Below are 27,015 nucleotides of genomic sequence, written 5' to 3'. Positions count from 1 at the left end.
GTTATTTTATCTGAACTCATATAATTAATTTTGCAGGAATTCTGCAGCATTTTTTTACTCATGTAAAAAATTGCGACCATCTTCTGAACAGTTATTTAAATGGTAAATGGCCTGTATTTGATACGGTGCCTTCTAGAGTCCAAGAACCCCCCAAGGCACTTTACAACACAATCAGTCATTCATCCATACCCTGGTGGTGATGGGCTACAATGTAGCCACAGCTGCTTTGGGATTCATCGACAGAGACAAGGCTGCTGAGCACGGGCACCACCGGTCCTTCCAACCACCAGCAGCAGCAAAGGTTGGTTAAGTGACTTGCCCAAAAACACAAGAACAGAATTCTCTGCTGGAAGTTGGGATTGATCCTACAACCCTCCCATTGCTGGACAACCCGCACTACCTCCTGATCTACTGCTGCCCATTAAGTCCATTGCAAACATTTGCTTCAGTAAAAGCTTGAAATCTTGAATTTTTCAGTCTTTATTAATAAAAACAAATTTCAACAGCAATGACAAATATTCTGCAACAATTTTTTGTTAAGACAATTTTGTGAAATATCATCCTGCAATCTTTACGGTGTGCTCACATTAGTTTTGTATGACATATTTTCATATTTGCTTCTGCTCCTTTTCCTTCACATTTTTAGTCCATTTAGCCATAAAAGCTCAAAACTGCTAACCATGCAGGACTCGGAGTGGAACTGGGAGGTGACCATCTCTCTGACTCTTAAGAAGCAGAAAGTTGAGACTTTAAATGGTTTTTAAAGGGCTGGAGTACAACAGTTTAGCATTTACTAATTTACAGACAGAAATTGTTTTATCAACCCGTGAAAGAGTGAGAACAGCTAGAGAAGTAACACAAAACAATTCACTCAACAACTCCCTTGGAAATACCCGGTGTGTGCATGTGACCTTGTGTATTTTTGTACGAATGGGTTTGTATCTTGGTGATCGCTAACTCCATCCTGCGTGTTTGTGCTTGTTTCAGTGATTATGTGTGTGCAACATAAAACATGCTCTGTGTAGCTCTGCTTCAAGGTAGCCATGTGCACACTGTGCTTCCATTGTAACAGCCTGCTAGTGAGATTTAGTGGTGTGTCCTATTTTTAGACGACTTAACTTCAAATAACAAAATAAAATGAAATGTGGCTGTTTATGTAGACCACAATTGTAATTGTTTTCTTGAAGGTAGAGTTTATTTAAGCATTGCAAAGACCTTTATCAGCGATAACCTTTGCTTTCATGGTCTTGCCTTTCAGTCTACCCTGACCCAGCCCCCAGCATCCTGGATAGAGTGCTGAATCAGACCTCAATCCCTTTCCTGTAATGCTTGACCTGATGGCTCCTGCTGGCCTAATGAACTGCTCTACAAGACTGGTGACCTTTTGTTTCATTTAGGTTGACTTACCACACAGACATTGAGCTGAAGTGTTCATTACATGGACACGGATGTCACAGTAGACCCTTGAGGATCATCAGTGATTTCTTTTCTTCATCCTGAGTGCAGCATTGCTTGACAAATGTCCTGTACATTAATTGCGCCTATTTTGTTTGATGAGTTTGTGAAAGGATGTGCACAATGCACAGATAATACATGACAGCTGACCTCTAAAGAAGCTGTTTAGAGGGAATATAAAAGCTAAACAATATTGGTTTTCTAATCAAAAGGTGTTGGATTGCCTTTGGTTCATAGCCCCATTTTTACCTGCTCTAATAAAGAAACACTTGCACATGTTTCACGCCCACAACCAACCATCACTCACCCTCAGGCTCAAAATAAGTTTTGGTAAAAGGATGAACAACTAAGTCCTTCAGGGGTACTTCTGAGTTAAAAAATGCTCAAGAAATATGCAAGTGGAGTAACCAGGTAGGTAGGTTTTAACGTTGCAAATCTGCAACGCCTGCCTCCAGAGGGTTAAGAGGGTCACACAGGACAAAATCCATAATAGAAGCCACCTCTTCCAGCAAAATTTGAGTCTGCATCTAAGCTGCTCTTAAAGAGTCAGCCTGTGAATTAGCAAGTTTTCCTCCCATTATTTTAGCACAAATTCTTTTTTCTTCTCAGAGGTTTTATGTGCCCTATTCTCTCCTCATAAGTTAGCTTTTATTTGGCAAAGTGTAAAAAAGTTTTTTTTTTTGTCTACCCCCTAGGGGTTGTATGAACTAGTCGACTAGTCGACTAGTCGACCTCACTGCTCTGTAGTGACTTTTCATGCCTGTCATCGACTAGTCGCTGTCACGTGATAATGACAAGATGCAGTCCTCGGAAAAGACAGCAGGTGACGAGCCCCTGCGCGTCTGGATCGAGGCGGAGGCGACGCGCTGTGCCAGAGCGTCGGTACTGACACCCGCCGTAAAACGGACATTTAACCAAATTGTGGCCTTTTCCCTCTTGCAATGTAACCTTCCCCTCATCCCCGTCCTAATCTTAACCAGTTTGCGCATGCAAAGCTCTGATTGTTGACACGCTCCAGACATCTGCGTCCTGAGCACGGCCACAGCAACATTATCAAATCAGGTGTCACCACTCAAAAACAAATGTAACGCGATCGTTCATGTCGGCTCATTTCCTTTTATGTTTTCTGTCTTTTATTTTTGCCTGATGCACCCCGCTGCTGTGGAGCAGGGTGCATCATCTGTTTTGTCCTCCGGTGACGCACTGCGGCCGGCGAGCAGCTCGCACTCCGCTGTTTTAGCGGTCGGTGGATCTTTTAGAACTGCAGTGCAAAGGTAACTCATGAGGAGAATATATATGAACCCAGGTAGCAGTTTTTCTTTAGGATTGAGAGGAGATGCAGGAAGATAATAAACAGAGACAGGACAGAAAAATAGTCGAATAAAAACAAATTCGTTTTTGTACCTGGTGGTTGCAACAAACAGACACCATTGAAGGTAATCAGAAGTGCAGAACAGAAAATGAAATAATTATTTTAATGTTTAGAGCAGCAGGAACTCCGAGAGGCTGCAGGCGCATCAGTGAGTTTGCGCCGCTGCGCAGGGGGAGGGGGGAGAGGGCTGAAGCAGGAACAGTATATATATGCAGAAACTACCGTTGTTAAGAGATGTGTTTAACTTTGAAAATGTGGGCGCAATTTTAATAGTCAAAAACTCCAGCGAACGAACCGACCCCCCCCCCCCCCCCCCGCCGTTTCAGTTGTATGACGTCATCAACGACTAGTCGAGGTCGACTCGATTTTCATTACTTGACTGTCGACTTTAAAAAAAATGAAGTCATGCAACCCCTACTACCCCCTAAAAATAACAACATAGCTGGTGTAACCCACTTTTGTGGGACTTTTATTTTGAAGGTGCTGCTGACAGGATGTGATGTTTGGAGAGAGAAAAAAAAAGAAGTTGGAACAGAGTTGTTAATGGTGCCGTTAAATAAAGCGACCCTGAGAGTTCACGGTTATCAACCTTTTCTTGAGCAACCACGATCCTATATCTTCTCCCGTCTCTTTCTGGAATGCTCGGTTGGTGGCAGCGGTGGGATGGGCCATTCGACAGTTCAGACACTACCTCGGGTCCGCCACCTTCACCATAATAACGGACCACAAACTGCTATTGGGGCTTCAAGGTTTGGCCATTGATAAAGACCCGTTGGGGAAGAGAGCTCGATGGATCCTGGAGTTGGATCCTTACAACTGGGTGTTGCAGCACAAACTGGGCCAACAACATACAAATGCGGACGCGCTCTCAAGGCGCCCCAATCAGGATGTGGACAGTGCTACTGCAATGATGAATGTGGTGGACACTTGTTTCCAGTCCAATGTCTCGGGTCCATGCTCGGTCTCTGGACACGCTGAGTATAAGGATGAAGGCCCGCAACTGACAGGGTTATTGAGTGACACGGGGGCCTTAACAGTGCAACAGTGGAATGACCCTGATATCAGGGTGGTGCTAAACTGGTTGGAACAGGCAGGCTCTCTTCCAGCACGGGGACAAGTGAGGGGTGGCTCCCAGTGGCTCCGAAAGCTGTGGACTGAGTTCCCGAGGTTGTCACTGGTGAATGGATTGTTGTGCCGAACTGTGAACTCTTCTCCGGTAGGGAAAGCACTGTATCAGGTGGACGTACCTGCATTCCTGGTCCCTGACATTTTGTATCAGTTGCACAGCGGTCCAGTAGCGGCACATTTTTCTGCTGAAAAAGTGTGGGAGCGGGATAGAGGCCTCTGTTACTGGCCATCTATGCTCAAGGACATTCGCCAGTGGTGCGAGCAGTGTGTTCCGTGTCAGACTCGCAGGAGTCCTGTGCCGAAACATCATGCCCCGAAGGGAGGTTTGAAATCTGTTTGCCCTTTTCAGAGGGTTGCTATGGACAATCTGGAACTCCCAGTGACATCAAAGGGGTGTAGATATGTGCTGGTGATAGAGGATTATTTCTCTAAATTTGTCAACCTGTATGCTCTGTTGGACCAAGCTGCTCACTCCGTGGCTCAGTGTTTGTTTGAAGACTATATACTGTTACATGGCATCCCTGAAACTGTTCACAGTGACCAGGGTAGACAGTTTAAAGTGGAGATTATATAACGACTGTGTACATTATTGGACATTGATAAAACGCGTACTGCGCCATACAATCCCAAGTCAGATGGTATGGTGGAACGGTTTAACCGTACGCTCATTGATCAGCTGGCTAAGTCATTGTTGTCCTGTGGGGGTGAGTGGGACGATTATTTGAAGCAAGTAGCTTTCGCATACAACACGACCGTGCATGCAAGCACGGAATACACTCCTTACTATCTGATCCACGGCAGGGAGGCTCGTGTTCCGGTGGATGTGCTGGTTCCGAAGCAGGCAGTGCCCTCTGATCTTCCCCTGTCACATGCGGACTTTGTGTCGGCTATGAGGGATCGGTTGGAGGTGGCCTTTGCCAACATGAGGCAAAATGCAGCAGTGGCTCATGAGAAACAAAAACTTCATCACGACACCAGTACCCGCCATCAGTCATACTCGACGGGGGGTCTCATGTGGCTTCATAACCCTCGGGAGGATAGGAAGAAACTGGCTCCCCATTGGAGGTGTCCCTTCAAGGTCTTAGGTGTGTTGGACTCAGAAGGGGTAGCAGGTCATGTGTATCGCATTGGTGACCTCCTCAATGATGGAGCACCCCCCAAGTGGTTCATTACGATTGGTTGAAACCATACACTTTGGGTTTGATCCTGTCCCACCCTCAGGGGTCCGCCTGTGTCCCACGTTGGACGCATCCTCGCGGCTGGGGGACGAGGTGATGAGGGTTGGGTCATCTCGGACTGTTTCACGTGCGGGAAGGGCTGTTCGACCGCCGGGTTGGTTTAAGAACTTTGTCACTTATTGACTGTTGTTGCGAAAAAATAAAAAAAACTTTGGGTTCTGAGGTTTTTTTCTGGTGATGGGCCCTTGTTGGGGGATTTGTGTATGATGTTTTGTTGTGAGTTGTTATGCTTTATTGCAGTTGATGGGGGGGTGGGGGTGTTGTTGTTTTTGATGTTGTTTTGACTTATTATTAATATTTTTTCTCCTCTCTTTCTTTTCATGTTTCTTTGTTGTTGTTGTTGTTTGGAAACGTGGACGTTTTTTGTGTGGGGGAGACATGTAACCCACTTTTGTGGGATTTTTATTTTGAAGGTGCTGCTGACAGGATGTGATGTTTGGAGAGAGAAAAGAAAGATAAAAAAAGAATTTGGAACAGAGTTGTTAATGGTGCCGTTAAATAAAGCTTGACCCTGAGAGTTCACGGTTATCATCCTTTTCTTGAGCAACGATCCTATATCTTCTCCCGTCTCTTTCTGGAATGCTCGGTTACACTGGTTTGAGTTATCTGTATTTCTTACCTGTTTTGGATTGGATTGGGGGTTTAAACCACCAAATTGTTCCCGAGCCCAGCCACAGCTGCAGCTCACCGCTCCCCACAGGGATGGCAGGTCAAATGTGGAGATGGATTTTCAACAGTGTGTGATGATGACTATTGGGACTATTGGGGCTTTAACTTGGAACTTTATAGTTTCAGGTCACGGATGCCAACGTCTTTTTGTCAGGACAGAATTAAACAATTCACTAAAACTGCTATTTAAAAAAATAATTCATATTGATTGGTGGTAGATGATGGGAAGGGAATTTTAATCAAAGAAATGAATGTGCATGAGTGCACACTTAAATGGAAGGGGATGAGACTGTCTCCAGGGGAGGTTTGGAACTTAAATACAAAAAAGCAGCCAGTTTCTTTCCAGGCATGTCTGGGGGAAAAAAATCTAATGATTGCAATTAATTGATTTAATAAATAAACAGGTTACACCTCAAGAAAGCACAGAAAAGTATGCTCCTTCAACGTTTTTCCCACAACATGCTAATGAGATACCATTGCACTTGTCAAAAAGCGATCACAAACAATGGTATTTATTATATTTTTGTTCTTCCTGCGTGAACACCACACAAGCCATCAAATCCAGGACCACCTGAGACACGCTGGAACGTTTGGTATGCATCCTCTTTCAAACCAACATCACAGGGGGAGACGGCATGTCCATGTATTTGCTTTTATTCTAAATGGCAGTAAAACGTACAAGTAACCTCATTATATACATTTTAAGCTACTAAAATGTTTTGAAATGATTAATGACAATGAAATTACAAGAGTGCTTTTATTTTTGGCGACCTTTCAAATGAGGACACCCCTACAAAAGAACCGAAATGGTTCATCCCACGGTAGCAGCGTCGTCGGTACGGGCAGCGGTGACTGCAGTTCAATGAAGCCGCCAGTTGGACAAATAGGGCTGGGCCACCGAAGTTGTGACAATTTACGAAGCTTTTTAATTACCTGGTAGTCGATAACAAGGATATTTACTCAGCAAGTATGGACAGAAACGTCATTTTTCTCCTTTTAGTGGATTAAAGAGGATATTTTCCAGCTGATAACTTCCTAGACGTGGAGTTTCATGTGTTTAGTGACGTTTTTGTTACCTTTAAAACTGACCTATACTGTGTGAGAATGATTTTTGCTAATACTGGAAACCCGCTAAGGACTTCGTATCGAAAACAGGTAAATAAATGAACATTTGATGAAACACGGTCTTGGGACGCTCTAGTGAACTTCAAACGTCTTAAAATTGTTTTTTTTCCCAGCGCGAGCTCCAATTACGTCATCCACCATTAATAATGAGAATCCCTGCTGCTCAGACAGTGGTCCAGGATAGACACAAACACTGAAAGACATGCTTCCCATCACATCAAACCTAATGTTTTTTTTATTACACGTGATCTTTTTTTCCACCACTGATTGGATACCATTTAAACAAAAATAAGCTGTGTTTAGACTATCCTTTGTTTTTTTAAGGTTTCAGTTTCATCAACATTAGTTTCAAACCATTCATTTCCCCCCTTGGTGTTTCAGTGTTCAGTAAACACTATTAATAAAGTCTCTTTCTGCTTATATTATTAGGATTTTTCCAAATCTAATGTAGATTTTACATTTGTGTGGTTATATGTATCCTGCCGATGATCCTGCCCTACTCATGGCGTTGGCCCTTGGCTATAGAGCTTCATGGGCGAGGCCTCTTACTGGAAACCTTGTGTATATTTCCGGAGAGACTGTGGCTGCTCTGCTGGTCTGGAGCTTGCTGATAAGATGCCACCCTCTCTCCATCTCTGCTTCGGAGCAGCCAGGCAGATGCATGAAAGCAAAAATCTCTCGTAGTCTCCCGGGTGCAGAAAAATGTCAGTCATGAGTCGTAAATAAACTGGGGCCCAACTTTCTGATTGTTTTTAAAAGTGAAGGTCGTTGTAATTAATCTGAAAGTTTTGCTAACTCTTTTAGGACTAGTTGTTTAGCTTCCAGAATTTGCTGCTTTCATAAATGCATCAGTGATTTAAATGAACAAAAATCAACATAACTGTAGTGTATTTCTAGATTAAGAACTCACTTTGTGGTCAACACTATAATGTGAATAATCCGTCATTATTCTGCCTCTATAATCCAAGAAACTAATTTTTAAGAAGATGAGAGTTACATTTATTTTAAATTATCACAATTCCAGCAAAACACTTGCAACTGTTGCTGTTGCAGGTGTCTGATGAGGCAAATTTGCATTTTCTTTAGCCTCTAATCAGCTCAAAACAAAAGCAGTTGGTCAGACTTGTTTTGTGCTGAAGGCATGTGCGGCAGTTGACCAGTCGGTCACAGGAGAAGATCCTCTAGGCTGAAGTCCCGACTTGGGTTGCTCAGTCCTGTCACCGCTTCATGCTTGGGATACCATCAGCTTCCTCTTGGCTTGGGATTCATCAGAGAAAGGGAAGGGGGTTAACTCTGGAGATAATCAGTGTGAGATAGTAAGGAGGGGGACAAATCCCTGAAGGGGAAAATTCTGTCAGATTAGGAAATCTGGCTTTCGCTCACCCGGAATGTCAGATGGAGGAGTTTAAATTCTTGCTATGAGTGTTTGGGTTCAAAGAAAAGCCAAGCACAGCAACACAAAGACTGGGCTGATTAATCGATCACCAGATGCACTGAGACATTAATATAATCTGATGTCAGTGCTGCAGGTCCCTGTGGACCCCTTTGTGCTGACCGTTTAAGTGGGATATGGATTGTTACTCAGTGCTCACTAGAACTATTCCCACCCTTAACTAGAGTTCACATGTGCACGTCCTTAAAGATTAAAAAAATTTTCATCATGACAATAAATGTGTTTTGGTAAGACAATTCCCAGTTTGGTGCATTTGGCACAATTTAAAGAGCAAGTCACCCCTACCAGAGTATTACTCCAGTCCCACTTCCTGTTTGAAAAATACAACAAATTCTGTTGCATAGCAGACTGAGAGGGTGGAGCCGCTAACACACACACACACACACACAGGCTTGCAACAACATTGTGACATCATATGGTACCAGCTAACGTTCTAAGGTACCTCTTAGCCAATAGCGATGGCAGATTAAAATTCAAATGCAGTGCAGAGTTTTTACCTGACAACGGCACAACACTGACAGTTTTAGGCAGAAAATTAAAATTTTAACTAAAATGCACTAAAGTGCTAAACTATTGACTACATGTGTCTGCACATTTATATAGTTTATCAGAAAAAAGTTGATTTGGGGGAAACTTGCTCTTTAAGTACATAAATTACATCCATGATCCTTTTAGCTGTGAGTTAAAGCCGACATGTTTTTGCCCCCTGTTAAGCCACACCCCATGGCTCCGCCCAGTCCGAGCACCAACAACATCAGCAGCACTGGAGGCTGGGACCAACTCAGCAAGACAAACCTCTACATCCGAGGCCTTCTGCCTTCAACCACAGACCAAGACCTGGTCAAGCTGTGTCAGCCGTGAGTCCAACTGATTCTTGACGTCATCAGATAATGATCTACCTGATAGATGAGTGTCTTTTGGTCATCGGGGACCATTTGTGCCCCCCTGAGGGATTTTGTGCAACTCCAGGCAGGCTGTTAATGTAGATCAGGGGTCCCCAATCCTGGTCCTAGAGGGCCGGTATCCAGCAGGTTTTGTGGTTTTTCTGCTCCAACAGACTTGATTCAGTGGTTGAAACACCTGTGCAGCAGCTCATCAGGCTCTGCAGAAGCCTGTTAATTAGCTGCTGATTGAAATCAGGTGTGTTGAAGAAGAGTTCAAACTAAGGCCCTGTCCACACGTAGCCGGGGATCTGCCAAAACGTAGATATTTTTCTACGTTTTGGCCTGTCATCCACACGAAAACGGAGTTTTTTCACACGAAAACGGATCTTTTTAAAAACTCCGGCCAAAGTGAAGATCTGCGTTATCTCCGTTTTGGATGTCTGTGTGTGGACAGACAAAACTGGAGTTTTAAGGTCCGCAACGTCACTTTCCGTGACAAAAAAATGCTGACATCACGTGTGCGACCTGTGTTTACACTAGCCGACAGCATGGATGCCCTCAGAGCTGTGCTCGCTTTATCAATTGTCCAAGCGCTTTTTGCTTGTTTGTTTTTGCAAGCGGAATTACTGCTCCTTGTGGAAGACCACAGACGAAGGACGTGGTTAAGAACGGGGGAAGTACTGCCGCCTACAGGTCTGGCATGTCCTTAACAACGTATTTATCCGGGTACGTGTGGACAGAGTTTTTTTTTAAACGAGGTGGTGTGGATGCAAGTTTTTGGAGGGGCAGATATTCGTTTTTTAAAAAAAACCCGGCTACATGTGGACTAGGCCTAAAACATGCAGGATACTGGCCCTCCAGGACCAGGATCGGGGACCCCTGATGTAGATGATCAATTTTTATGATACAAATTTTACTAATACGCCTATTCAAGGCCTACTTTGAGAAGTGTAAATTTTAAAAAAGCATCATGAAATAATTTTTGCATGCTTTAAGTAAAGAAAAACATGTTTTTTGTGTTCCAGCAAAAACTTTTAACTTGATGATTTGGGCAGTTGTCTTCAAAACACACTATGCGATACGGCTTCTTTCTATTTGGCACATTATAGTTGGTAGTAAATATGTTTTTTGTTAAATTAACGACACCCACATGATTGGCCTTTACAAAGGGCAGAGGACATATTTCATAGATCCTATGTGCAGATATCCAATCCAATCCATCCAATCCAATTTTATTTATAAAGCGCATTCACAAGGCATTACAACCAAACAAGGCGCTGTACACTAAAAATGTTAGTTAATTAAACCGGCGTTATACAAACATGTCGAACACAGATAAAAAGGAAAAACAACAAAATTCCCAAAACTAACAGCTAAAAATCAATAAGACACAGGGAGAATAAAAAAATTAGAAAAACATTTTAAAAAAGAACCTCAATAGTACGGAAGTTGATATTGTGAAGTCCATTTTTAAACAGTGCAGATGTAAGTGAGGTTCATAATTATGTTGTATAAGCTAGGTTGAAGTAGTGAGTTTTCAAGTGTGATTTAAAAATGCTAGCTGTTGGTGCTAGCCTCACTAGCAGTGGTAATGCGTTCCACAGCTTGGGTGCACAGACAGAGAAAGCCCTTTCTCCACGGCTTTTTAAACGTGCATTCGGAACAGCTAGGAGGAGCTTATCTTCAGACCTGAGAGCATGTGGCAGGTTGTAGTAATGGACAAGTTCACACAGATATGGAGGAGCTTGATGGTTCAAGGATTTGCAAGTTAGAAGCATAATTTTGAAATTTATCCTGAACTGCACGGGCAACCAGTGGAGAGATTTCAGAATTGGAGAAATGTGTTGTCGTTTGTCAGCTCCAGTCAGGAACCTAGCTGCTGAATTCTGGACCAGCTGAAGTCTAGAAAGAGCTGCTTTACTGATGCCATATTAGCAGGAGTTAGCGTAATCCAGCCTTGAAGTGATAAAAGTGTGGACCATGGATTTCAGAAGATGGATATAAAAAAGGTCACAGCACTATAATTTAATGCTGGGCTCAACATGGCTAAATATGCATATCACAGGCTGCCCGCGGATACGCGGAGTAGGAAGTGACGCCACCATCAGCGTCAGCTTTGAGGATGTTTGCAGCCGCAAACGAAACATCAGCTAGGTAAAGAAAAACCTTATCTGTGTTTAAAAAAGAACCAAAAATGGAATTTGAAGACAAACACAGCAAGAACGTACAAAAAATGTTTAAAGAAAGGTCAAAAGTTCAAGCTCTTTCACCTGGTTGAGTGTCCTCTCCTGTAACCCTCAGATGAAATGTCCAGGTTGTAAAGTACAATGTGGTTTGTAATCTAGGTGATAATCCAGATCAAAAGACAGACAATTGTTTAGAAAAACACAATTTTTCACTAATTTATCAACTTTTGAGGAAAAGAAATCTACTAAATTCCTTTTGTGATTCCTTAAACAATTTCAAATTAGTTAGTGCAATGGAAATTAGAATAAAAAAGCTAATTTAAGATTTTTTATTTTATAATTTAAACTATTTTTGTCTTTACTTTTACCTGTGATTGTGGTCCTCCTGGAGATGCCAGTTGTTATTATAGAGGTAATCGTGAGCGCGTTCCTTTGGTCTATGTTGTCTTTAATGTTCCTGTTGAAACCATAGCAACAACCTAAACAACATCAGTGGTTTTTTTAGCTATTGTTTGCTCGTACATTATAAAACCCCACAAATGCTTAAATATATATAAAATGGAATTATACGCCCATTTTTCTTAGATAAGTCACCTCAAAGGATGAAAACAATATTTGTAGAAGTTTCTCCCTATAGAGTTTTTTGTAAATAACGTTAGATCAAAGTAGCTCTGCTGGCTGAGATCAGTGTTTTGTACACATTCTGGGGCTTTCAGCTCCACTTAGAAACCACTTCCTGTTTCTCATAGTTTTGCAGTGATGTCATGGATCATTGCTCAATTCTCCCTGTGTGTGTTTTATAATTAACTGCTTGTGCCTTGTTTGTAGCCCTTACTCACAATACTTCTTTCTTTCCCTCCCTTAGGTATGGTAAAATAGTATCGACGAAAGCCATCATGGACAAGACTACAAATAAGTGTAAAGGTGTGTCTCTCATTCATCGTTCCTCTGTGGAAAAGAAAACTTCACTTTTACCCAAACTCTTGGAGCATGTCAAATGATTGAGCAGGTCTGTGGTTTCAGTTGGTTTCAGTTCAGGAACCAGGCTGCTTAGAGCACGTGTGTGTGTGTGTGTGCGTGTGTGTCACATTCAGTAATGCTTCCTTGGAAGAAGTGGCCTGCAGAGTGACATAGTTGGACTCGGTCCAGTCCCAGTTGACTCCTCATCCTGACGAAGGGGGACTCTGGTTTTCAGCAGGAGCGTTGAGATTAAGTCATTGCTGTGTCACGCTGTTCAGGATTACAAAGACACCAGTTAATCAGAGGCCGTCAGTGTGTGGAGACACCAATAAAGATCTTGTGACACTCTGCTGGATTATAAATACACCTCAGCGAGGTTTTGTGTAGTTCTATATTCAGGAAAGTTTCTGTTTCTCCCAAAGGAAATCTTTAAACTGTAGCCAAAAGGGATACAGGGCAAGTCTTTAGTAACAGAGTGACCCAACACCCTGACCGTATTGGAAGGTGTACCCCACAGGACAAAAGGCTGACCTGGGCCTGGGCTGTTGTAACTGTGTCTCTTTTCTCCTCAGGATATGGTTTTGTAGACTTCGACAGCCCCGCTGCAGCTCAGAAGGCCGTGGCTGCCCTGAAGAGCACCGGAGTCCAAGCTCAGATGGCAAAGGTAAGGATTCATTACGGACTAATCCGGATATCAAATACATGCAGGTCACCCAGTAACACCGCTCTCTTCTGGCGGGCTGGGCAGGCAGTTTAAACCTAATCCTCGTAGATTTCAATAACACGACATGAATCCTTGGCTGTAAGGGTGTAGGCTGCACAACTATTGGTCTATAGCAAGGGTGCCCAATCCTGGTCCTGGAGGGCCGGTACCCAGCAGGTTTTATGGTTGTTCCTCTTCCAACATACTTGATTCAGTAGTTGAATGTCAATGTCAAGTTTATTTATATAGCACATTTCCAACAATCAGAGATTGCACAAAGTGCTGTACACAGACAACCAGTACAAAATAAAATGATAAAACATTGAGAAACATCCAGTAGACCCTATGTAAAATAAATGAACGAAGAAATCAGTTGTTTTTTTAAGCAAGGGTAAAAAGGTAGGTTTTTCAAAGAGACTTAAAGGTAGAAAGGCTGTTAGCAGACCTAATCTGTAGGGAAAGGCTGTTCCAGAGCTTGGGAGCGGCCACAGAAAAAGCTCTTGTCGCCTCTGGACTTCAGCCTACACTGGGAACAGATAAGAGACGTAGAGAGGATGATCGCAAGTTTCTTTTGGGGGACATGAGTGTTTAAGAGTTCTGACAGATAGGGAGGGGCCAAATTGTGTTGTGCCTTAAAACAGAGCAGTAGCATTTTAAATTGAATCCTGTAAGTGATCGGGAGCCAGTGAAGAGCTTGTAAGACCGGAGTTATGTGATCCCTGCGTCTCACCTGCTCAGCAGCTCATCTGGCTCTGCAGAAACCTGCTAATCACCTGCTGATTGATATCAGGTGTGTTGAAGCAGAGTTAAAACTAAAACATGCTGGATACCTGCCCTCCAGGACCAGGATTGGGCACCCCTGGTCTATAGGCTCTTTTTGACTCACTGAGTTGAGTTATGAAGAAAGGTCCTGTACATAAAAATTCAAACTACTTTTACAAATATTCTTAGATTTTTCTACCTGATATTGTGTTTCTCTTTGCTGTTAATCTTATATAATGAAATGTTCGTATTATATCGGGTTTTCTTGTCCTGGAAAGATTTGGTAGAAGATGAAAGATTTGCCTAAAAACTGTTAAAGAGCAAGTCACCCCCAAATCAACTTTTTTTTCTGATACACTATATAAATGCGTGTCTAATCGCGCTGCAGACACATGTAGTCAATAGTTTTGCACTTGAGTGCATTTTTCTTATAATTTAAATTTTAACTAGAACATTAGCTGGTACCATATGATGTCACAATGTCTCTCTCTCTCTCTCTGTGTGTGTGTGTGTGTGTGTGTGTGTGTATTTGTTAGCAGCTTCGCCTTCTCGGTCTGCTAGGCAACAGCATTTGTTGCATTTTTAAAACAGGAAGTGGGAGTGGAGTAATACTCTGGTAGGGGGTGACTTGCTCTTTAAATTATTCTTATTAGTGTTTTAATCCTGTCATGCTGAAGCAGGGGTATGTAGTTTAACATTGTTAAAGTAACTTCAGCAATGCTTAAATGTGACTATCTGACCCTGTTCTGGTATAAAGTTGGTAATCTTTTTATATTTTCCCTAAACCTCCACTCTGGCCTCTACAACAAAACAAATAATGTACGCGAAGCCAGAGCGTCGGCCGATAGAGCTGTCAATCAACAAGAATGCACTCCAGTACCCAGCATGCACTAAGGGGTGACACACTGACCCACAGTTTGCTTAGCACACCAACCTAGCTTGAATGCTAACTTGACCTTAATGTCAGTCTTGAAACTTCAAGCTAACTGAGGGAGAGGAACCAAAAGGGATTTACCTTTTGTGTCTTGGAGCTAACGTATTAGCGTAGCTTTCAACCTTACGATTCACTGGACTGTTGTGTTAAGCCTGATTCATGCTTCTCTGTCTGCGTCAGTGCGGAGACACGCAATGTCCTTGCGGGCCTGCTGGAGAGCTCCGCAAGGACGGACGGAGTCAACTCTCTTTTCTAAACATCCGTCAGTCGAGACCAAGCCCCCACAAAGCGGCTCAAAAATTGAAGCAATCCCTGAAGTACCAAAAGTTGCAGTTCCACCCTCATCCGCTGGGGGCTGTTGTCAGAAGCGAGCAAATCCTCATTGACTCCCATGTTTAAAAATACCAATTTCACTGCAGAAATAAACATGTTTACAGCCTGGTACCAAAACATGTTTTTGGTTTAAATGATCTAGTTTACACTCATGACAACTCTGAGGGGGGTGAATTTTTTTTTCTCACTCTTCTGTTTAAGTGTATTAAAAGCCTAAAAGTCTGTGTAATTAATGAGCATCAGACCCACGTGGAAAGGCCTCAGTAGAGCCTCGGTCTGGCTTGGAAACTGCTCCGGGATTTTGAGTCTCTGTGTTTGTGTATTCTGTTTCGGATATTATTTGTGCAATTGTTGGACAAAATGACTTGCTGTGGCATTAATTGCCAGGAGTCTCCACTTCATTTTTTTCAGTAAGTAAAATTATATTTATTTATTGTATTTATGTATTTTAGGTCACTGCCGAGCTGAGCTTAGATTTTAACATGTACTGTTTAACCATGAAATGTAAATGTAATAGGGTAAACCCCAGTGCATTTAACATAATGCTGCACTTTAGAAAATGGGTTGAAATATAACATGTTGGTGGAGCTGGGTTACGACTATCGGCTTGTGGAGCTCTCGGGATACCTCTGTATTCCACCCGGTTCTCCCTTCCCCGCAGCTCAGCGCATCTCTGCCTGATCGCGGCCCCTGACTGCTGTGCGGCTGCCGGCTTGTGGAGCTCTGGGAGACCTCTGTATTCCACCCGGTTTTACCCAGCGGTCAGCCCGGCGTATCTCTGACTCAGAAGCTCTGGTGTTGTGCACAGTAGTTAACTCCGGTTGTAGCCAGGTTGCTACCTCCGTTAGCTTAGCTCCCACCTCCGCATTAGCTTTGGGTTAGCTTCAGGTTAGCTTGTAGCTAGTTCGAACGGGTGTCGTCAGTTGATCCCAGCCTTACAGCCCCACCCTCAGCTCCACCTCTCTTCCCTTTTGTGGAATTGTCTGGGCTTGACGGAACCTGTGACACGGTCAAAATGGTGGTGGTGGCCACCTCCCATTTCTCCTCAAAAACGTGTTATTGGGGTCTTTGGAAACCCATTGTCCAATATTTATATGTCGATGGTCGAGACGGACAATGCAAGCTTGCGATTGGTCAGGACGCTGCTGTCATCTACACCACCACCGGTTTTTGCGCCTTCAAAAACATAAAAGAGAGCCGAGGATAACTAGCGGCAGACACGGAGAAGCTTGAAGAATACCTCGCGAAAAAACTCTAAAAATATGAACGTTTAATTCCCCCGTGACTGGAGGAGTGAAAAGATGCACAGCAAGCGTTTTATTTGTGGACGGAAATGACAGGAAACGTGGGTTTAGAGACGGGGAGCCCATGAAGAGATGGAGGAGAATGAGAGACAAATTTGTCTGTGTTAAAAAGTCTCTTATATAGAAAAAAACACAATATAAACACACTATCTTGGACCGATACATGACAGGATACCACAGAACAGCGCTACGCCCTCTGTTGTCCTGCCGGGGAAATGCTTTGCAACACTCCCCAGGAGACGGAGAATTATGAGAGCAAAACACTTCCGTCAATCCGTGCGTGTCTGTCCCTTGCGGAGCTGACGGAGAAGCATGAACCAGGCTTTAGACTGTTTTAGCATTAGTGGGGTGTGCTAGCATCGCTAGTGCTAGATTCATGCTGGTTTCAGATGTTTCCCTGCTTGAACTCTGCATATTTGATTAAAACAAGCGATTATCACATGTCAGCTTCTGCAGAACCCGAAGGAGGAGATAATTCATCATTTAGAATCAGGTGTGTCTGAGAAGGAACGTATCAAAAATAACACTTGTCCATTAGCTCTACAAGGCTATTTGTGTGCGTGGGCGCAGTACGAGGGGGGAGTAGGGGCCCCTTGATGACATCACGCTACAGACCCCAACTTTAATCTTTGTAATAAATGAGCATCAACACAGAGTTGTACAAAACATCTGGAAACAGTAGTACACACTGCCCCGCATCAACTACTGTTATGCGTTGTACGCTGGACTGAGTCAAGCCACTACTGCACAACTGGCTCCCGGTGTTTTATCGGGATTTAAGATCCTCCTCCATGTGTTCAGGGTGCTGCAGGGCAGTGCTCCCCCATATCTTGCTGAACTGTAGCAGCGGCATGTCCCCACTCGGGCCCTTTGCTCTGCTGAGCAGGAGTTGCTGGAAGTCCCCCGCTCTAAACAGATCAAGGGGGGACCGGGCCTTCTCAGTAATGGCCCCTACACTCTGGAATGAGCTCCCACTGGCAGTGAAGCCAGCTCCTTCTCTACTTCTCTACGGGAGTTTGTCTCACCTGAAAACTCCCTTTTATCTACTAGCTTTCCCCTAACATCGTTGTCCCTGACTTTTGTATTTTTACTTTTTGTACTGTGTGGTTTTTAATAACTTTTACTTGTACTTTTCTATTTATTTTTTAATCAATTTTACTCTCTTTTATCTACTATGTTGTTTTTATTTTCGTTTTTATGTGCTGTTCAACACCTTGGGCCTCCGATGAGGTGGGGATAGGTAAATATTTAAATATGAAATCTGAAAACTATTTTGAGCTAGTTTATGTTTCTGGAACTAAATAAGGAAGTAAATATGTTTTAATCGCATTAAGCACAATTCATGGGAAACTTGGGAAACATGGGAAAGCAGCAGCCCTTTAGCACATGTCCCCACCAGCTTCAGAAGAAATCCTCTCATAGTTTGATGTTTATGTTTAACCCTTTTCTTAATCACAGACATTCTCAGTGTTGCAGAAGCTTGTTTAGTTCCTTCTCCTGTTTTTCCTTAGACCTAGGGACCTTTCAGTAGCTGCTCTCTCGATACTATTTAAGAGGAAGGTGGTGAGAAGGGATCAGATCGGAGTTTCCCTCCAGGGGAGCTGTTGACACTGCAAAAATTGTGGTGATTTAAAACCTAATCTCCAGCATATACACAAATAAATTAAGCTTTCTGTCTTTTTTTCTCAAAAAACGTTGTTTGAAGTTGAATAAACACTCCGATTTTGAAGTTTTTCGTTTCTGTGCATGCTCTAATTGAGCTCATTCAACGCCCTTTAAATGTGAAACGTTGATTTCTTTGTCCTGTTTAGCTGTTAGTAGCAATTTATCTTTTGCTGAGTCCAAACACCACAAGACTGATGAATATTAATATTAAGGATTCTCCACGAGACGGGCCGTGTCTCGTGTTTCTGCTGATGCTGTTAATGTCAGCAGGAAGTCAGCTGAAGAGTCTTCACATGCTGCATGTAAATCTCTTTTTGTGACTGACCCTTTAAGACCCGAAACTCTGAACAGTAAAAGCTCTATAAGATCAACTGGAACATGCAAACAGCACAAACTGAAGTCGGTTATATGAAACTTAATAACTGAGAGGCATTATCTGTGTCTGGAAATCCCCCTTTCTCTCCACCTGTTTCACACATATCTAATGTGTCTACTCTCTGTTTTCAATGTTAGCTAATGCTTTATTGCCATACCTGTCTACTTGTTATCTTTTTATCATACAGCAACAAGAACAAGACCCAACAAATCTATACATCTCCAACTTGCCGTTGTCTATGGATGAGCAAGAGCTGGAGAATATGTTGAAGCATTTCGGCCAAGTTATATCCACGCGCATCTTAAGGGACTCGGGTGGAGTGAGCAGAGGAGTGGGCTTTGCAAGGTGGGATTTTTGACTTTTTCTAGTGTTGCACCTTTACTCCCATCCTAAAAACACAAGAAATGTGCCACATTTACACGAGGTGGAAAGGATAAATACTTTCTGTTGACAACGATGTACACCTTTCTCTTGCTATTTTGCTAGCTTGTTGTTTTCTTTGCAGGAAATGTGTGAAATGTGTGTGCAACGATGTTTGTGACCTAAACAGGAAAAGACCAGAGAAGCAATGCCAGCGACAGGAAATGAGACGAATGGGAGTTTAGCTTTTCAAAACCTTAGGCATAAAAATCTGCAGAGGAAAGTCATTTAATTTTATCCCAAAAGCTCTAAAAATACCTTTTAGTTTGAGTCTTATTTTTGGGCATTTGCTCATGTAAAAATAAGATAAGGACATAAATATATTCCTTAAAAAGAAAATGTGTAGTTTTTACTGTTAAACTCTAAAAATATCCAAAGAAAAGTGGAAAATCAAATAAATGATGCCCAGTTGTTAAATAATTGGTGGCTTTGTAACGTTTAACCATAAGAATCATGTCTAAAAAACATGGAAGCGGGTCTAGGGGTGTTTCTCAATGTCAATGCGCCTGGCCTTGCGAGGTGATGTCTTTCCAGGCCAGGCGCCTTGCTTACGAGGACACTGTCCTTCCTTGGTCAAAGAAAACGGTTAAATGGAACAGACTTGCATCACGTGACCGCGGCTTCCACGGCGGTCACGTAACGTCACGTGACATGGGAGATAACGTTATATTTTATATGTATTAGTTTCAATATAAATATATAACGAGCTTTTTACTTTTTAAATTGTGTATGTTTATTAAATTTAAAATGTAAGCGAGTTACTACCCGCTAGCCACCAAAGCTGCAACTAACCAACAATAGATACCTTATCTGGATCTATAAAAAAAAAACATTTTAAATTAGTTGACTTACTTTTAAACTTAAATTGTCCCTGAAGTAGCTGCCGGCTTCTGATCCGCCGTCCTTTTGAAAATACCACGGTGTATTCTGGGTAATTTGTGGCCTAGGCTAGGCTACAAGACACCTCCCGTGTGTCCTTGCTCAGCTAGCTAAACGGCTAACAAATGGAGAACACACGCCACGGTAGAACGTGGACATTGGAACCGATTGGAACACGTCTTGGCGGCTCCTGATGCCGTATCTCCTAGGCAACCGGGGCGGGGCCAAGACATCAAGGCAAGGTTCCTTGACATTGAGAAACACCCCAAGTCTCTGGGTGACGCCATGCATCCTTCTAGGGAAGCCTGTGAGGACAAAACACATTTAGTGTTTTGTAACAATCTAACAAAACTTTCACCATTCATAAACATTGTTTTACACATTTACCTCTTCACTTATTACCAGCGATGAAAGGGTGTCTGATGTGCTTGTTGTTTTGCTGGAGGTTGCACTCCCAGGGATTTTTGACCCTAATGGTCATCCGTTGGTAAGATCTTAAGCTTGGTTTATGCTTCTGTGTCAGCGTCACGCTCGCACAGACAAAGAAGTTTAGCCTTCAGACCTCCGTCTCCAGGGGAGTGTTGCAAAGCAATTCCCACCAAGACAACAGAGGGCATAGCGTTGTTCTGCGGTATCCTGACATGTATCAGGTTCGAGATTGTGTTTATGTATTTCAGAGACCTTTTAATACGGACAAATTTGTCCCTCATCCTCCTCCACCTCTTCATGCGCTCGCCATCTCTAAACCCACGCTTCCCGTCATTTCCGTCTGCAAATAAAACGGGTGAATAAACGTTCATACGTTTTAGTTTTTCCCCGAGGTATTCTTCAGTCTGCTCCGTGTCTGCTGCTAGATAACTTTGTTTTTGACAGGGCAACGGCAGTGTTGTTGACAAAAGCGCTGTCCTGACTAATCACAAGCTTGCATTCTGTGGGTGATGGTGGCACAGGAGTTAAGTGCTCACCCCGTAATCGGAAGGTTGCAGGTTCGAGCCCCGCTCAGTCTGTCGCTGTCGTTGTGTCCTTGGGCAAGACACTTAACCCACGTTGCCTGCTGGTGGTGGTCGGAGGGACCGGTGGCGCCAGTGCTCGGCAGCCTCGCCTCTGTCAGTGCGCCCCTGGGCAGCTGTGGCTACATCGTAGCTCATCCCCACCAGTGTGTGAATGTGTGTGTGAATGACTGATTGTGTTGTAAAGCGCCTTGGGGGGTTCCAGGACTCTAGAAGGCGCTATATCAAATACAGGCCATTTACCATTCTCCGTCTTGTTCGACGGATGTTTAGAAAAGTGGGCTTGACTCCCTCCGTCCTTGCGAGGGCTCTCCAGCAGGCTTGCAAGGACGTTGCGTGTCTCCATACCGACGCAGAAGCATAAACTAGGCTTTACTGGAACATAAAAATACCCTCTGGCTTGCAATGATTTAGGTATGTGCCCCCTACCATCAGGGAAAATACACACCATCACTTTAAACCTGTTTATTGCTAACATCTCAGAGCTGTACGTGTTTATAGTTGGTAAAAGAGAAAGAGGGTTCAGGCATGAATGAATGTGATTTTTAAAATTGTTTCAAACAGAGTTGAGTAATTCTGTGTATTGCTGGTTAGCAGCTTGAATAACCTGACATTTGACTGACCTGACAGAAAAACAAAATCATTCTGAGCCATAGAAAAGCTAGTGTGTGTGTGTGTGTGTGTGTGTGTGTGTGTGTGTGTGTGTGTGTGTGTGTGTGTGTGTGTGTGTGTGTGTGTGTGTGTGTGTGTGTGTGTGTGTGTGTGTGTGTGTGTGTGTGTGTGTGTGTGTGTGTGTGTGTGTGTTGGCACAATGACAAAGTACATTGCACAACCTGCTGCGTGCAGCGCCGTATGGACAGGCTGATAAAATCTTTTTGTGATACAGAAGCACTTCCACCCAGGTGTACAGGAAGCAGGTTTAGGAAAGCACCTGCTTGCTCTTGTTTCTGGAGTTATCACTGACGGGGTTATTGTGTGTGTGTGTTTCCATCCTTGCAGGATGGAATCGACAGAAAAATGTGAGGCAGTGATTTCTCACTTTAATGGAAAGTTCATCAAAACACCTGCAGGTGTACCAGGTAAGACTGCAACACACGTAATTATCTCCTAAACACCGAAATGTTCATTAAAGGTATGAAAAGAAAGCAGGTGTTAAAGCGTGGGGCTGCAGTCGGAGCTCTGTTAGTGGGCGGAGCCATATCAGAGGGATAAAGTGCTTGTCTGTATGATTAATGCATCCAACAGGAGTCGGTGAGTCTGGAGGTGAAGAGATCATATGCACTCAGCCTGAAGTGGCAGAGCTAAAACAAAAGGCAGCCAGAGAAAGCAGCTCTGTGAGCCTCCACTCCCTCTCTAAGCTTTTTAATTGGATTATCAGACTGAAATAGTCGCTGCTGGCCTTGCCTTCTTTAGGAAGGGGAGCGGATTACTGCTCCACAGCTGCCAAATTACATGTCTCAATTCCCAGGCTGGTTAACATCTCTGTGCTCTCTGGCTTTGGCCTGTGTGTGTGTGCGCGCGTGTGTGTGTGTGTGTTTTGCCATGTTAAAGACATTATTTCGTCTGACATACTTTACATTCTGCTCTCTCCAGCACCTCCTGAACCGCTGTTGTGTAAGTTTGCCGATGGAGGACAGAAAAAGAGGCAAAGTCAAAATAAATTTGGTCAGAATGGCCGCGCCTGGGCGAGAGACAGTGACTCCAGACTGGTAAGTGGGACCTGGGACAACCAGTGTTTCCAGTCTGAGATCTCCTGTGCTGACTATTGTTTGATTGCTCAGACCTAATCGTCACCAGTTAGTGTTTTAAAGGTGTGCTTGTGCAAACGTGAGTTTCAGGTATCAAAACCTGATCTCCTGCCTGCAGACTCTATAAATGTCCCATGCATACATCCGATAGGTTTAGCTAAGGCATGCTGTCCAACAACTCGCCCTTCTGCAAATGCGTGCTTCACTTATTCTCAACACTGAAGTTGAAGATGCACAAACTGTACATTATTATTTTAAAGTAAAGATGAATAGTCTTTAGTGATATCTGTGCAGAATTGTTTTATCTGATTATTTTAGCTGTTTGGAGCGGCATAATTAAGTGGAGAAGCTAAATTTGTGTTTTATTGGGTCCCAGGCTGGAATGACCCTGACATATGACCCCAGCACAGCTGCTATGCAAAACGGGTAAACTGGATTAACACACACAGTTGGCCTACTGTCCCATTTAATCTGCTTGTTCATTTCTAACTTAATTCTGTGTCCACAGATTTTTCCCTGCTCCATATATCTCAAGTAGGATGATCACTCAAACATCCATGTCTCCCTACATGTCTCCAGTTTCAGCGTATCAGGTTCGGCTTCAGCTAGCAAACCGTTCGATTGGGTTTCAGGGTATTATTTGATCGGTTTTCTGTTGTGCAGATGCAGAACGCTTCTTGGATGGCTCATCAACCCTACATCATGCAGCATCCTGTAAGAGCAACGTCTCCTCCCTCTCTCTCTTTTATTATCAGTTTCATTCTTCCAAAATATTTCCCTCTGTGGTTGCAACAGAACTGAGACATTTTCCTGTAAACAGACACAGAATGGACGATACGTCCATAAGGTGAAACTAAAGGACTGAACCGTCTGTGCAGGAATGTAAAATCCATGTCTTTGGAGACTCTTTAGAAATGAGTGCCTGTAATGACAGATGCTTAATATTTTATAACAGATGGCTCAAAACTGAGAGAGGAGTTGTTTTTTTAATTTGAGAATGAGCCAGCAGATGAGAAAACACTGCCTGATGGTTCAAGCCAGTCAAGATGCTTATAGACAGCTTGCTCAACGGTGGGCTTCAGATTAATCTGACTCTGAAAGGCACGGGTCATTATTCAGATATGTGTTGATGCGTTTAAAACTAAGATGTGATGGAGTTCCTGTCGTGGTATTTACATGTTTTTAATCATTTTTTATCTTTCTAGACAAACACTGGCCTTTTAATCATTCACAGTGCATGCCCACCTCCTTTTGTTTTTAAAGGGTGCTGTGCTATCGCCCTCTATTGACCCATCTGTGTCACTGCAGCCTACTTCCATGATGACCCCTCTCGCACAGCAGATGAATCACCTCACACTAGGTGGTGCAGGAACGGTGAGAGAACCTGAACGGAATCCTCCAAATAAAAAATAAAATCAACTTTTTTTTACTCATAAAAATTATAGACTATGATATTATATTCTGCATGTTTCTTTGTGTCTGCAGTTTATGGCTGCTAACACAGCTGTGCAAGGCGGATATATCCCACAGTACGCACACATGCACACATCTGTTCCTGTGGAGGTGGGTAGAAACAAAAACTCTGGTCTTCATTTAAAAATGTCAGCAGTTAATTTTTTTTCCCCACATTCTCTTTCAGGAAAACAGCGGGCAGTCACAAGTAGACTCATCTGGCAACCATTCCCCGTATTCCTACCAACAAACCAAGTAGGGCCGAGGTAACAGCTGGACAACCGTGTCTACAGACCCAGTGGACTTTTAAGGAATTTTTACTTTTTTTTTCTGCAGGTTTTGCAAATCAGTGACACTTTTCTCCTGGCTTCATTTTCAGAGATTTTATCTGACGTCATTAAATGATTCATATACTATTTAAAACAAAAATGTTTTATTTTCATACTAGAAAATGTTTTATTTTTACAAGGATTTGCCACAGAATGCAGTAAATAACCATGTAACTAGTTTTAGTAAATATGTCTTGTTTGTTTTCCCCCCGAAACTGTTTTTGTTCTCTGTGTGTGTGTGTGTGTGTGTGTGTGTGTGTGTGTTATGTTGTTTTGCTGTAAATGGTTTTCCTTTGTTTTAATTTCAGAATGATTTTGCTGTTTTTTTTTTTTTTTTTTTTGCTGTTTGACTAAAATTTGCCTTAATAGTTTTAATGAAACACCAGAATGTCATAAAAAACCTGACATTTAAAAAGATAATTACATTTTTAAACTGTTTGTTTCCCAAGATGAAAGGAAACTTAGACCAACATTTAGGACAAAAGGTTATTGTGATTGTGTGTGTTTTTTAGGTAAATATACCACATTTGTGGTCAGACATCTTCAAGGAGATAATTTCGTAATCCTGCCTTTTCAAATGTTAGCGTTTTAGTGTTTAAATTTTGTGGGTTAAGTAAGTTTGGGAATTTTTTTACAGGGTTCACCTTTTTGCTTTTATGTTATATTTGTTATTTTAATGGGAAATAGTTTCTATTTTATTCAAAAAACATTGAAACAGGAAAAAAACTGTTGCATGATTGAGAAAACAAATGAAGGTTTTAGTTTAGGGTAATTTAGATAAACTTCTTACGTTCACGCCTAACTCTGTTGATCGTAAACAAACCATATTCACCAAAGACTCATCCTAAAAACTGGCATCGTTTGACTCGTTCACCAGGAAGTAAGTGATTCCGCAAACTTCTGCAGTTTTTGGAAAATGTGCCTTTTTGTAAATGTGCAGTTTTCTTAGATTTTAGTAGCAAACACGAGCAAAGGGAAGGTTTCCAACAAGTGCCACACACAATTTCTCATTGCAAGAAAAACTACAAAAATATCAAAGAGCAGAGCGGTCTAAAACATGATGCTTAATAATTAGTAAACATTTGATGGTGTTCTCCGCTGATCTGATCAGACCAGTAATCTACCTCAGAGTTTTTGTTCTGCTTTTATTAAGTCGTGTTAGCAAGTCCAGTCCACCCCTCCAGACCAAATACCCCACTCAGGAGCTGGCTACACACACATATTAATTTTCCTCAGTTTATGTTTGCATTTTGTTGCCCTAACCAGGGGTAGCGATGCGTTTCTTTTGTGTTTTGTTGCCTTGATTTAATTCCAGAGGCTGATCTAAAATCATCTAAGACCTACAGCCAAGCTTTATGTTATGTTAAAATGGTTTCTTTCTGTTTTGGATCGGTGTAAAGTAACATATTCTGTGGGATGTGCAGGAAATGTAAAGGCCACAATACTTGATTTGTGTGTAATGCCTGGGACTGACGAGTGATACTGTCCTCATGAGGTTTATGCTGCTAAGTGGTGTCTGAACCAAGTGCCATAATCTGGGTCAAACATCAGCTCAGAAATGTTACCATCACCTTGAACATTCAGTAAGTTTTGTGGAAATGTTCTAACTTATGAAGATTTTTGTACAGACAGCTTAAGGAAATAAGAGATTTTCAAAGAGCTACGAGAAAGTGTCTGTTTTTTTGTGCCACAATTACCAAAGGTAACTCTGTGTACAGTTTAAGAAATCAGTTCCCCCCCCCCCCCCCCCCCTTGGTGATGTTTGTTTTGAAGCTGAAATGTTTTTTTTTTCCTTTAGATTGTCACCAAAAGTTTGTTCTGTTAATTTCTTGATATTTTTGAATAAAAACAAACACATTTTTAGGTCATAATTGCCCAGGTTGTATATTCAGCCATTTGTTTTTATTTTTCTATTGTTTCGATATTCTTTTGAGATGAGTTTAAATGTTATATGAACGACTGCTTCTACCCAGGAGGTGACGACCAGGTCAGAACTAAACCATCACTGTCGCATGGTATGGCTGACAACATTCATGGCCTGGACATGGTTGGTTTGAGTATCAGAGCATATAGGGGGATGCTCTAATTGCTTGGATGTGGCCGTCTGTGAGCAGGCCTCTCCAAAGCAGATGGGTCCCCCCCTCCCTCCATGGTACCCTGCAGAGTGTTGTGCCACTCTACGGGAAGCCACTAGCTCCAGACGAGGAGCAAAACTCACACTCCAGCTGTCCATGTTGGTGCCACATGCGCTTACAAACAGTGGAGTGAAAGCGTCCCTTTCCCCTGAAGAACAACTCTTACTGTCCTGTTTTTGAAACTTTTTGATTACTTTGACTCTGGCAGTCATAGGAATTTCCATAACTTCTGCTTTATTTTGCAATAAATTGCAAAATGAGGTCTCCAAGTGAATGTAGGTTGACTTGGAATTGCAGCAAGATATTGAAATAAGAAGTGGGTAATTCATCTTGGTTTTATACTATTTTGCAATGAAGCTTTGACTTCGTAGTATTTTTGTTTTACTTTTTGGAAGACTTGTTGTAATGTACCCTTAGCTTTAAAGATGATATTAGATAGCTAAAATATCACAGAAGGCAATAATGACAAAAATTATCAACATTTTACAAGGAGTC

The 27,015-nt window shown here is 42.5% G+C and overlaps 1 protein-coding gene across 2 annotated transcripts; it reads left to right on the top strand.

Moving 5' to 3' along the window:
* Positions 1–6,718: 6,718 nt before the first annotated feature.
* Positions 6,719–24,454, top strand: LOC107390075 (RNA-binding motif, single-stranded-interacting protein 1). Of its 2 annotated transcripts, none has more exons than XM_015966587.3 (13): positions 6,719–7,017; positions 9,155–9,297; positions 12,376–12,434; positions 13,043–13,134; positions 18,735–18,892; positions 21,856–21,935; positions 22,450–22,565; positions 22,981–23,030; positions 23,113–23,197; positions 23,268–23,318; positions 23,913–23,978; positions 24,090–24,167; positions 24,244–24,454. In XM_015966587.3, the coding sequence occupies exons 1-13, from the start codon at positions 6,967–6,969 to the stop codon at positions 24,313–24,315; spliced, it is 1,101 nt and encodes a 366-aa protein (XP_015822073.1). In that variant the 5' UTR covers positions 6,719–6,966; the 3' UTR covers positions 24,316–24,454. The 2 variants fall into 2 exon arrangements, with proteins under 2 accessions (XP_015822073.1, XP_015822072.1); XM_015966586.3 differs by having other exon boundaries at positions 23,868–23,978.
* The last annotated feature ends 2,561 nt before the right edge of the window (positions 24,455–27,015 follow it).

This window comes from Nothobranchius furzeri, chromosome 14 (assembly GCF_043380555.1).
Source record: "Nothobranchius furzeri strain GRZ-AD chromosome 14, NfurGRZ-RIMD1, whole genome shotgun sequence".
Classification (NCBI taxonomy): Eukaryota; Metazoa; Chordata; class Actinopteri; order Cyprinodontiformes; family Nothobranchiidae; genus Nothobranchius; species Nothobranchius furzeri.
This window is presented reverse-complemented; position numbering and strand designations above follow the sequence as displayed.